The sequence below is a fragment of the Pogona vitticeps genome, chromosome 5, assembly GCF_051106095.1.
Source record: "Pogona vitticeps strain Pit_001003342236 chromosome 5, PviZW2.1, whole genome shotgun sequence".
Taxonomy (NCBI): Eukaryota; Metazoa; Chordata; class Lepidosauria; order Squamata; family Agamidae; genus Pogona; species Pogona vitticeps.
The window spans coordinates 86,909,203-86,921,626 of NC_135787.1; the positions used below are offsets into that span (position 1 = coordinate 86,909,203).

General features: G+C 39.8%; 1 protein-coding gene across 11 annotated transcripts in view; it reads right to left on the reverse strand.

Annotated features, from left to right (window-relative positions):
• SLIT2 (slit guidance ligand 2) overlaps positions 1-12,424 on the reverse strand; it is a 455,778-nt gene that overhangs the window by 226,761 nt on the left and 216,593 nt on the right. For all 11 annotated transcript variants that reach the window (XM_073001077.2, XM_078394061.1, XM_073001083.2 and 8 more), the window contains exon 5: positions 1,305-1,376. In XM_073001077.2, coding sequence (XP_072857178.2) covers positions 1,305-1,376 — 72 coding nt within the window. The remainder of the gene's footprint in view (positions 1-1,304; positions 1,377-12,424) is intronic.

Consider the following 12,424-nt stretch of genomic DNA (forward strand, 5'->3'; position numbering starts at 1 on the left):
TATACACCGGGTGCACTTCAGTTGGGATAGACATAGCTGCCCACAGTGGCCTTCCGATGCTCACCCGGTGCCCATAGTAGCCTCCCAATGCCTGGCCACCTCATTCTACATACCATCCAGTATCGTGCGGTATCCAGCGCGGCTGCGGCAAGAATCAGCAGTGAGACAGAGGTTCCAGCCTTTTCGATGTGACCGGCCCGTTCTGCTCAGCAGGAAGCAGCGGCACTCCGGCCCACCCCTTGTATATGCAGAGCTCTCACATGCGCATTTGCGCACTAGCGCCTGTCACAGCGAGATGCAGGGGCGGGCCGGAGGTGCTGCGGTCGTACTGCGGCCGTACAATGGTGACAATGAATAGCACCTTTTATTTGGTGTGTGGAAGGTGTGCGGAAGAGGGAGTAGTCTTATACAGCAAGTATATAACAAACTCTATATTTTGAGTGGAAATGTTGGGGGGTCGTCTTATATACCCAGTCGTCTTATACGCCGGCAAATACAGTATATCTGAAGAGACAAACCATATTTGAGATAAACTGTTATGCTATGTACTGTCAAGTCAGATCTGATTTACAGGAAGCCTAACAGGGCTTTCAAGATCAATGTGATATTTAAGGAGCTGTTTTACTAGTTCCACATCCCAGTGAGTTTTCATAGTGGAGTGGGAGTTCAAATCCAGGTCTCCTGAATCCTAGTCCATCACTTTATCCACACCACACTGCGTATCCCTAGATGAACTACAGATACTTTAAAACAAACCAAATTCAAACCATGGTTTCTAAATCTGGCTATCTTATGCAAACTGAAGTTAAAATTAATCATATGATCAGAAGCTGCCATTAACAAAAAGTCAAAACTTTTATATTCATCCTCTTAGCTGTATATGAACAGGAAATGAGAAAAGGACCACACAAGCCAAATGGAAGCTCACAGTTATTGTCCCTGGCTGATATGTCATAAAAAACCATGATGTGAATGATGAATGTGTTTAGTAAGAGACTAACTAGAACTGATAGTTCATTACTTTCAGTTCATATGTGTTCTGAATGTTAACATTTAAACTGCTTTAAGATAGTTATCACTATTCTTGCAGATACATTTTACTAAAATTTACATTAATTCACATAGTTTAGCAGGGGAAAGCCAGGAGAAGAGCCAAAAAAAAAAAAAAAAAAAAAAAAAAAGGTCAGCAGTGCCACTTTTGGCCCAAGTGCATCTCATAGTTGTAGTAAAATGAAGTTATTGGAAGAGACTATAATGTAAACTATTACTTTCATAGAAAAATACAAATAAAAGTAAGTACTTACAGATTTTTAATATCCACAGCTCCACGGAAAGCCTTTCTTGGAATGGCATGAATCTGGTTTTCACTGAGATCCCTAAAAAAGAACGAGAATATTAAATACAATATATAAAGGATCTACTGTAATGAACAGGCAAGAACAGATACATGTAAGAGTGGGTGATATCTTTTATTGGACCAGTAAAAAAAAATCAAACAAATATAGTGGTCCAATAAAAGGTATTACCTACTCTTACATTCGTGTAATCTTACGGACCACATAGCCTTTTCCTAATGCTTTCTGGAATAGGTGAGAAGAGACCTTTCAAGTTAATCTAAAACACTGTCATTCAATCTCCAATCTAATTCATACATATTCCCTGAGACTTAATAACTTGCTATCAAATACAAAGAAGGAATCACTTTTGAAAAATATTGCTGAAAGTATTCAGCAGTTAGTAGATTCCTTCCCAAATGGGACAGAGAAGAGAAGAGAAGAGAAGGTAGTATCTACTATTTTAGTTAATTCTTAGCCTGCACTTTCAAAGAAACTGACTTTACAGAAACATCTCAGACGTTTGTGTTTAAAGATTAATATTTCAAATGCCAACAGAATTCGGATATTCCTACAGAATGTCTTGAACAACTCTCACACAACTCTCATATCTAAATAACAAAACATATTTCCACTTAACATGTAGCATTAAGGGCTTTCCATGTTCACTGTAGTTCCAAACAACAGGAAATTGAACCTGGTAATGAGCCATCCTTAACAGAAGCTTTATCGGAGCAAAATATATGTGTCAGCATGGTGGGCCCCTGTCCCAGAATTATTTGTTCTCTGCAATAGGCACATGGAGTGGTGAAGTAGAAACAGTGGAGCATGTTCTCTTATACTGTCATTTTTCTCGAGATCTTTGCAAGGATCTATTCTCCCCTATTTTTCAAAAATTTCCAGAGAGACCTGACAAATTTTATATTCTTTTGCTGCTCTCTGACAAGGTTTCCTGCATTACTAGCACACCTGTTATAGCTTGCTACAGTTTCCTGACCACATAAAGTATTTGAGTGCCCCCACCCTTGTTAGAGATTTTTTGTTTAATTTTACTTTCTAGGAGAGTTGAGGTGGTATACTAATGGCTGTATGTGTCTCTTAATTTCATCTTATGTGATTGGTGTGATGTTTTAAAAGCTTTTATATCCTTCAATATTGCTGGTTAACTTATAACTTCTTTCTTAACTTTAATGTCTTAAAAGAGTCAGATGGTGCATTGGTGATGACATGTGTTTTCCAATGCCTTTTGGTATTATCTGATATTATGTGATTTTATCTAAATAATGTATTTTTATCTTCCTGGTCACTGACCATAATAAATAAATACAAATACACATGGAGTCTACACAACCAAAATACACCCTGCCATATCATAGCAAAACACAGGACATCATACTCAGTTCTCTTTTTCTCCAAGCAACGAAATAAATGTCTGAAAAATTCTGACCATATTGGTTTACATACCAACATTTATTGGCAATTATCCTATTGAGATTTTACGCCTGCATAATGCAATTGTTGTAAACTTTGGAGACAGATTTTCTCATGTTCATATCACTGAAGATATTATCTGTTGTGTGCTAAGTCATCCAATGCAGTACATAACAGATAATATTTGTGATGATTAATTAGTCTGGGGAAATTCACCTCCAAATGTTACACTGTTTGTGCCACATTTGCTGTTGTAACTAACAGGACACTGACCACAATTTCAGTTCCACAGAGTGAAAGTAGCCTTCAAAAGATGTCCGAATTTGAATTTGGTAGACCCCCAGAACATGGAATTTCTTGCCAGTTGCTTCATAAATTCTTTTAAAAAATGTTCCTGCAGTTGTCTTCTTTTTGTTCTTGATTCACTGAGGTACTAATTAGAAAAGAGGCTATATTTGGTGGAATATGTCATACATGAATGAAGAAAAATAGGCAATCATGAAGATCCAAAAGATCCAGCTGTTAAAGTCATCAAACTCAAATGATGACTAGCACCTTTTGTGGCAGTTAATTCTTTGTGTCAATAAAGCATAACGAGAAAAAATCCTGCCTTTCCCCCCATCTTAAATCTACAGCCATTTTCGCTGGGCAATTCTATATTCTAGTATTATGATGACAATGACGATGACAACAACAAAAACAACAAAGACAGGTTTCCCACCTGTAATTGTAGTTATTCGAGTGGACCTCTGTGATTCACACCCTGAGTGATTCACGCCTGCACAGAGTCTTATCGGAAGATTCTAGAGCTTCTGTGGTAGCAAGAATATGCCCCTCCACCAAGTACCTTGGTGCCAAGTGTCCCCTTTCAGTTGTGTCAACCACCACTTAATAGTAAGCAAACAATGGCGTGACAGAGGGGAGGATGGGCAGCATGTGTGAATCACAGAGATCCACTCAAAAAACTACAATTACAGGTGGGTAACCTGTCATTCTTCCTCGTGGCCTCTGTGAATCACACCCTGGATGACTAATAAGCTGTCTTACCCGAAGGCTAAGTCTCCATCGGGCCTCCGCAGCCATGGAATGTAAAAAGACCAGTAAAATTGGCTGCCCTTTGCAAAGATATTGGCTGCCAGCTTCCCTACCCTAAATGAAGCCGCAGCCACTATCTTTGCAAAGGGCAACTAGTTTCCCTTTTTACATGCTGTGGCTACAGAGGCCAGATGGAGACCTTGGCGGTGGCAATTACAGTAAGGGGGTGTTGGCGGGGGTGAGGGTCTGGAGGGGGACGGCAGCGGCACAGTGGTGGGGGTAGTGGCAGAGGGGGGTGGCAGTGGCAGTATTTTTAAATAACCCCCCCTCGAATCAACAAATAACTTCGTTATTCATGTTTCGTGGGTTGTCAACTTTTGATGACTCACGAAGCGGGATGACTCAACAAAATGCTGAGTTGTCCCCATCTCTACACGTAAGGGTTTTGTTGTATGTCACCTATACCTATATAATATTTAAGTCTAAATATAATTCTGAACAATTTCTTAAAAAATCATTTCCTTTTGACAAGCCATTGAAGATGACCCTCAGCAACCTACTATTTCTGAATTACAATAACAACAACTCAGTAAGAGATGATATATTCCTCTTCACTGCCTGTAGTTTGGGCTGTTCATTTTTGGCATTCAGACCGCTCAGGTCACCACAGAGCTTCCTAGGTTTCAACGTAATTTAAGTGGGATTTTTATACTCCCTCCAAGTGTTGGGAAAGGACAATAGTGAGCCTTACGGTGAGGATTCCAGAATATTTGTAGCACTGGGGGTGGGTAGGTGTGGAGGAAAAAATCCGCTTCCAACTCATTTCCTGCACAGTGACCACAATAAGACTGATCAACTGGAAGTTACACATTTCTTTTTGTTTAATAGTGAAATGATCCCTCTTTAATCAAGTCTGTGTTTACTACTTCTTTTGCATCTTTAAAAGAAGCAAATTAGCGAAAAGATAAAAATAGGCAATACAAAACTAAATGGCGTTTATCCCAAAATCTCCTTTTTATTTTGACTAATGATGAAGTTGCTTTAAATCTACAGCAATATTACACAGGTTACTGTAGAATGCAAAATAATATGTTTTGTAGCAGTACTGATAGCTTTCACATAAGCATTAATTGCAGCAACATATGGGTAGAATAAAAGGGAAAATTAGTGGATTTTACACAAGATTTAATGCACTTAAATGCTTTGTTGAAACCCTGTAAAATTAATACGCATTTTAATTCAAGATGCTTTATTTAGTTATCACACAAAAAAGTTCTAAATGCAATACACACTTCTGTTATGGATTTTTATTAAATTTGATATGGAGTATGTTAGTGAATTACACATAATGCACCACCTCCTTGTTAGTGAAATCAAATCTGCATTGCAGCTATTTTATTACTCACTACCAAAGACATCTAGTTAAATATGCCATTTACTCACAAAGCACGGAGTGCTGTAATTTTAAATGTATAAATGAAAAGTGCTATGAGAAAAAAACCTGTATCATGCACTTCTATAGTTGGAACAGGGTTCCTTTTTTTCTTGAATAGCTAAGCCATCATTTATGTTAAAGCAATAAATTTTTCATAGAAAGAAACCTGCCTCTAAATTTAATTACCAGTAATTTTATTTTTCCTTCATGGTTTAACCTCTCTGAAGAGTCCTATCAGTTTTATCATAAATCTGTAATGACATCCAATACTTTAGAAAAACCATGCAGTGTGGAAGAAGGAATAGGGAGCCTTATTTTCAGAGCTGAAAGAAGGAGAAATACAGATGCAAATAAGAGTACCTAGACCGCCATTCCTTTCTAAGTTGTATTCTGATAAAACAACAAAAATGCAAAAAACCACTAACAAATTTTACATCAATTGGCTCAATAAAAGGCCTCAATTATTGCCAAGGAGAAATAGATTTCAATCTGCAACAGCTTAGCAGTAACATCAAAAATAATTGTACTCTCAGGCCTTAAACATATTTGTCATTATATCCAGATCTATGAGGAGAATTCCTAAATGCTAACAGAAATCTTGATGTACTACCCACTCTTTTTCTCTTACTCTAGTTCTTCTTAATGTAAAAGAATTGAAGAATATAATGAAACTCTCACTCATACAGATCTCTGCCTTCAGGAAAATTACCACGTGATAAAGATGGTTAAGGTAGTACACCTTGATATGACAAGTCCCAACATGCAATGTCTCACCTAAATTTTGAAGTGAAAAAACTTACTCTAAACCTTTAATTTACATTTAATTCTTCCAACCCCCCCAAAAAACCCAACAATAAAATGGATGTGAAGCTTTACATAGCAAAGGGTAGCCTGAATGTTAACAACACCAATGGCAGCAGTCAAGATGGTCTACAGGATACCCTCTTCTGCCAAAAGTTTTTTGAATAACTTAAATTCCTCTTTTTAAAAATATGAGTTAAATATATATATGGTACACACAAATCCAATCATAAATCTCCCTCATATAGAACTACCCAGGATTCCAGAAGAGGTTATTCTGAAAATCAATAACTGATAAACCCCTTTCTCCCCAACCTTCACACTAATGTTCTCCCCCTCATGCTGCAGCTGTCATTGGCTCCTGTGATACTGCTTGCTTACTCATGAGTAAACCACATAAGCATACTTATAAGGAAGCTGGGTAAATTTATTCATGAGTAAACCAGGTAAAACTTGCTTAGATAACATCCCCAGTCACAAAGTAAAAAAACAAACAAACAGTATTTTCAGTGTAAATGATTGAGCTTCTGAATATTAGTCTACTAAAAAATTAAATATTTGCGAGTAAACTGGGTAAACTTACTCCTGAGTAAACCAGGTAAACATACTCATGAATGAACTGGGTAAAACTTGCTTTCAGATCATCCCCAGCAACAAAGCAAAAAAACAGTAATTTCACGGCTTAAATGAATGAGATGTTGAATATAATCTTCTGTGTTTTTTAACAAAAATATTTAATATTTTCACAGACTTGGCCAGGAAGGAGTTAAATGCTTTCTTTCACACTGAATGTTGTGGCATGGTTGAAAGTGACAGACTTATGACACCTGCCCTGTACAGCTGCCTGGCTGATACCAGACACATTCTGATTGGTCAGAATGCTATGCTATGCAAATAGTAGTTTTTAGAACATTCAAAGTAATAAAAAAGCCAGCGGTTTCAGAGCTTTTGGGGCTTAAAAAGTTGTAATTGCAAGCTGTGATTTAGAGCCAATTCTTATGAAAGTAAAAAACAAACAAAAAACACCTAAAATGGAGTTTTTTTTTCAGGTATGCAAATTTTCTCTTATCAATGTAGTTCATCTCTTTTAAATTGGAGCTCCAGGTCACTTGCTTCTGTACAAGGTAAACCAATTCTACTTTAAAAAATCACAACTCAAAACCTTTTCCCCAAACACCTCCAAATTTGGCACAAAGCAAGAGAAGATTTTTTTTTTTGCATCTAAGCCAAATCTGATGCTGATCCATGGTCCAGTTTCATCCTTATGAATTTTTGTTTGGGGCATCACTATTTTTCGTTTCACTTATGGAATGCTGTATGGTGCTGTCAGCACAATATAAGGCTGTTATGCATTGACAGTGTCTCTGCCTCTACATAATCTTCACCTCATTTTCTATTAACTGTGAAAACCTGTTTACCTGTAGACTGAATTTTTTTCCAGATCTTTCTCCTTATTGGCACCTTCCTTCTTCATATCTTCAGTAATTATATACTTCCTGTATTTATTCCTCCCTAGAATTCTATTTCTTAATTGAGCTCCTATCTTTTTATTGCTTCTCTTGCACAGTGGCTGCTGCCCATCATGATTGGTGGTATGGAAGGCACAATACCCCTATGGAGCCAGAGATCACAGGCAAAATCAGAAGCAAAAGTGAGTGTCCATGCATACTCAGGCAAGCAAGTAAACATACACAGAAGAAGAGAGTATCAGTTTGGCCCTACCCCTCCACTTCTGTTGAGGCAAGGAGGAGCAGACCGATGAGGGATAGTTTGAATACCAATTAAATAAAAGTGCTTCAGCTCAAGATAAGATTTAAGATTTAAATTTTTGTACTTTAAATCAGTTCAAAATAGTGAAATATCCTCCTCAGGTTCCGCTTATTTTGATCACGGTACAGTCATGCTTTGTGGTCATGTGACATATATCCCAGGATGTGTGTCCCTACATGTTTTTGAAGTACAGCAATGTTTTATTGTTTTTGATGAGGCATGTGCAGCTACACCTCTGTTCCAGAATATTTCCCTCCTTGGTTTCCTGTAAGTCTGTCCTCCAATTTTTTTAAAAAAATTCCTTTACATTAATGTGTCAACTGTAATCCCATGATGTGTAAAATCTTTCTCTGCAGTGTTTGTGCCTCTTGCAGCATTGCATGCCACTCAGTGATGGGATAACCACAGTCCAGTGCAGTGTTCCCACCCTCTGCACTATGTGGAGTGACGCTGCAGAGAACAATGTCCTAGCATTTCTGGCAGACTGGAGTGTTGTTGAATATGTTCCCATTTCCCTCTTCTTTTGTGCAGCTGCTCTACTTCTGCCATCATCATCTCTCCCACATGAGTATAATAAACTATTCCAATTAGAGATTTAACACACACCCCGAGCAAATACCCCACACCACCAATTTTGGGAAATTACAAGTCACTTGCTGTGTGTTGAAATGTTGTTACACCAACATAACAGGTTCTTTCTTGAATGATGCACTCCAGGCTGACAGAAGAAAACTTAAAGCAATTGTTCCAGCTTTTCTGCCTAATGTTCCAGGCACAGGCTTTCTACTTTGTTGAAAATGGCCATGCCATGTTCACCTTTGTTTCCAAGCACCACTCCTTGAAGATAAGAATGAAGGGGCAGAGCCAGGAGCAGCAAAAGCAGCAAGAAACTTGGGCTCCCAGAAGACCTGCTGTATACCGTGAATCCAGATGCCCTCAATTAAATTGAGGGTGGGGGGAGTCAGGAGAAGGCCACCCCGGGTCATAGGGAGCCGAGAGACCCTGGGAGGAGTGGACGAGCAATCCCCCTCCTTGAGGACTCTCCTCCTCAGACAGAGGATTCCTCAGGCGCCATCTTCTAATGGTGTTTTTAGCTGTCAGGCTCCGTGGAAGGATACCAAGATTGCACCTCCGGAGGACCCTGGAAGTTCCCAGGCAGAAAAGTGAGTTACTGAATTGAGCGAATGCCCAAGATTTATATTCGATGCGAGGAAGAACAAATGACTTGGAATTAGATGAGCACAGAGGACCATGTTTATCTTTCTATTATGTCTTCCTCAAATGCTGCTCTATCCGCAGAAAGAGAGGGGTGGAACAAGCAGCTTACAATCAGAGATCTTAAGAATAATAAAAGAATTCCAGACGGTAAGGAAACGGGAAAGATTTTTGCCCAGGGGAGGAAAGTCTTTGAAAGAACAACTGAGAAGACGCAGCGTTGGCTGTAAATGTCTGTGGGGGAAATGAAGGGGGGATGTCTTGAACAAACTGTATAAGTTTAACAAGCCTTGTCCTTCAACTCCTACTGAGTACTACTGCTTCACATAGTTGACCTGAGGGTAATAAAGAATCTTCCTGAGAGAAGAGAACAGTTTAATTGTTAGATACGGTTAAAGCCAAGAAACTTCAGCTTGCTAGAACCCAATGGGAGCGCTTGATCGAAGCCTCCAGGTCCAAGGATAGCGGGAAATTCTGGGCACTAATCTCCGGGGATCTGCAGGGGAAACCCAACCAATCAATAACAATCTCCCCCCAGATTTGGCACTCATACTTCACAAATCTTTTTAGTAGCGATGGGGCAAACCTTTCCAACCCCCCTGAAACCGATATCAGCGAACACCCTGAGTGGCCGCCAGTATCCCCCGAGGATATTATTACTTTGATCTCGCAACTTAAGCCCAAAAAGGCTCCTGGCCCTGATGCAGTTATTCCAGAACTATTGAAGTTCTTCCCAGAATGGTGGGCTCCCCCTTTGGCTGCCCTGTTCACTACAATTAACAGAACTGGAATAATGCCCACAACATGGACCAATGCTATTATAGTGCCTATTTATAAAAAGGGCAACCCCTCACTCCCGGAGAACTATCGGCCAATCAGTCTTCTATCAATCATCGGTAAGCTCTACGCTAAACTTCTTCTAGCAAAATTAGAAGACTGGCTAACAACGTGTAACATACTAGGCCCAGAACAAATAGGGTTTCGTCATGGCAAGTCTACCCTTGACCATTGTGCAGTATTGTCACACTTAGTTTCCAAATACAGTGGGAAATATCGGAATAAACTCTTCGCTGCCTTTTTGGACCTTAAGGCGGCATTTGACTCAATCCCGAGAGAATTGCTGTGGGCCAAGTTGGCCAGGTTGAATATAGATCCCAGACTGCTCTTCCTGATTAAAAACCTATACTCATCCACTAGTTGCCAAGTCAGGTATAATCTTCAGGGGAACTTAACTCCGGGAATTCCAATTTGCAAAGGCGTGAAACAGGGCTGTATTCTTGCTCCAGCACTTTTCAACTTATTTTTAAACGATCTAGCCCCAGCCTTATACACAATCAATGGGCACGCCCCTAAACTTGCTCACCGCCATATTCCCATCCTCCTATATGCGGATGATGCCGTTGTATTGTCATGCTCCCAAATTGGACTGAAGCGTTTATTACGTCAAACTATGACTTACCTCCATCTTAACGATCTAACATTGAATACCAGGAAAACAAAGATCTTAGTTTTTTCTAAGTCATGGAAACCACTCTCATGGTCAATACAGGGAAGTGTTATTGAGCAGGTCAAATCAATCAAATACTTGGGGATCAATTTTTTCTACAATGGGAGCTGGCTAACCCACCGCAAGTGCGCTCTATCACTGGCAAGAATTAGTGCTTCGGCTATTGCCCGTTTTTTCTATCTGAAAGGGAACCGATATGTCCCTATGGCTCTAAGAGCTTTCAATGCGAAATCTTGCTCCCAACTCCTATATGGTGCCCCCATATGGATTGAAGCCTTTGATCGCACCATCGAAGGCTTACAATCTGCCTTCCTGAGGAAAATACTTGGATTGCCTAATTGTGTCCCCTATGCCGCTATGTGCATAGAAACGGGATTGCTATTGTTGGAAACTCGTGCTTGGCTTTCGACCTTCAAGTTCTGGCTCCGTCTTTTATTCAACTCCAAACAGAACTCTTTTACCTTTCTGATGTTGACGGATAATCATGCTTCCCAATGGTTGACCACGATTCAGAAAAAAATCATGTCCTTGGGAATTTCCCTGGATACATTCCACCTGTCCTCTAGTCAGGCAATACTTCGATCAATCAAACGCAGACTGTTAGACATCCAATTCCAACATCTGACTGAGGCAGCTCGGAAAACTTGTTCCCCTAGTCATTTGGGCCTACCCCTGAAGCCAGGGCTCTTAGCTCCCTATTTCTCCTTTCTAACTGACGCCCACTACAGAAGAGCATTTATGCTGGCAAGATTCAACGTACTACCGTCAGCTATTCTACTTGGTAGATACCAGAGAGTCCCACTTAATCTCAGACGATGCCCCTGTGGTCAAGATGCCATCGAAACAGTTTCTCACGTTCTCTTGGACTGCCCTTTCTACAACAGCTTGCGTGCAAGATTTCTAGAACCATTGCTCTCCAGTTTTCAAGGACGCTCCGATAAGGCCAAGGTTTGCTTTTTAGTCCAGGGGAATATTAACCATGTCACTACCTATGTCGCTCGCTTTTTACATATCGCAATTCAAAACAGAGAGACCATCCCCCAGGCATAGTTGAATCACTCTCCCAACGTAATCTGGCCATGGCTCTATTACTCTCCACAGCCTTTTTATTGATTTAAGCTTTGCATTAAGCATTCCTAATCTACATGATGCAGTGGTCTACAACTACTGTATACCTTGAAACTATGTAATGCTTTATTCTGCCTGCATTGAAGCTTTTTGATCTGCTTCATGCAGGGTATATACCCTCCATCTATCTGAGGACCCCTGCTTGCTGTATGTTTTATGCCAATAAAGGTTATGATGACTGACTGAGTTTAATTGTTTAACAGTTATATTACGTCTGGAGACTGTTAAAATAGAATGAGGAAGGGAGACTTTTTGCTTTCACTTCTCATTTGACAATGTAAAGAAAGAAGCTTGTTTCTGGTCTTTATCAGAAGCAACAACGGCAGCAGTTTATTCCTGGGGATTTCACTCAGGAGACACACAGAAAAGACATACCTGGAATATATTTAAAGGTGTTTACGATGGTTTTTGGGTCACCACCCATCTTAACGCGAAGATTGGCTTTGTTTTTTCTTTAGCAGACTGAAACTTACTAGACAGTGTTGCTGTGCTCGGCTGGTAAAGAGACTACAAAGCAAGAGTCAAGACTATTTTATTATGCTGAGGACATCTACTGCTTGGCTGGAAACTATACCAGAGCTTTGTAATTTGGAATATCTTTTTGTTTTTCCTTTAGCAGGCTGAAACATTCCAGACAATGTGCTCTGCTTTGTTGGCAGAGAGACTATAAAGTAAGATCTAAGACTATTCTGTCATGCTGAGGACCTCTAGTGGTTCGCTGAATAATTGTATTTAGAGCTTTGTATTTTGGAGTATGCTTTTGGTTTC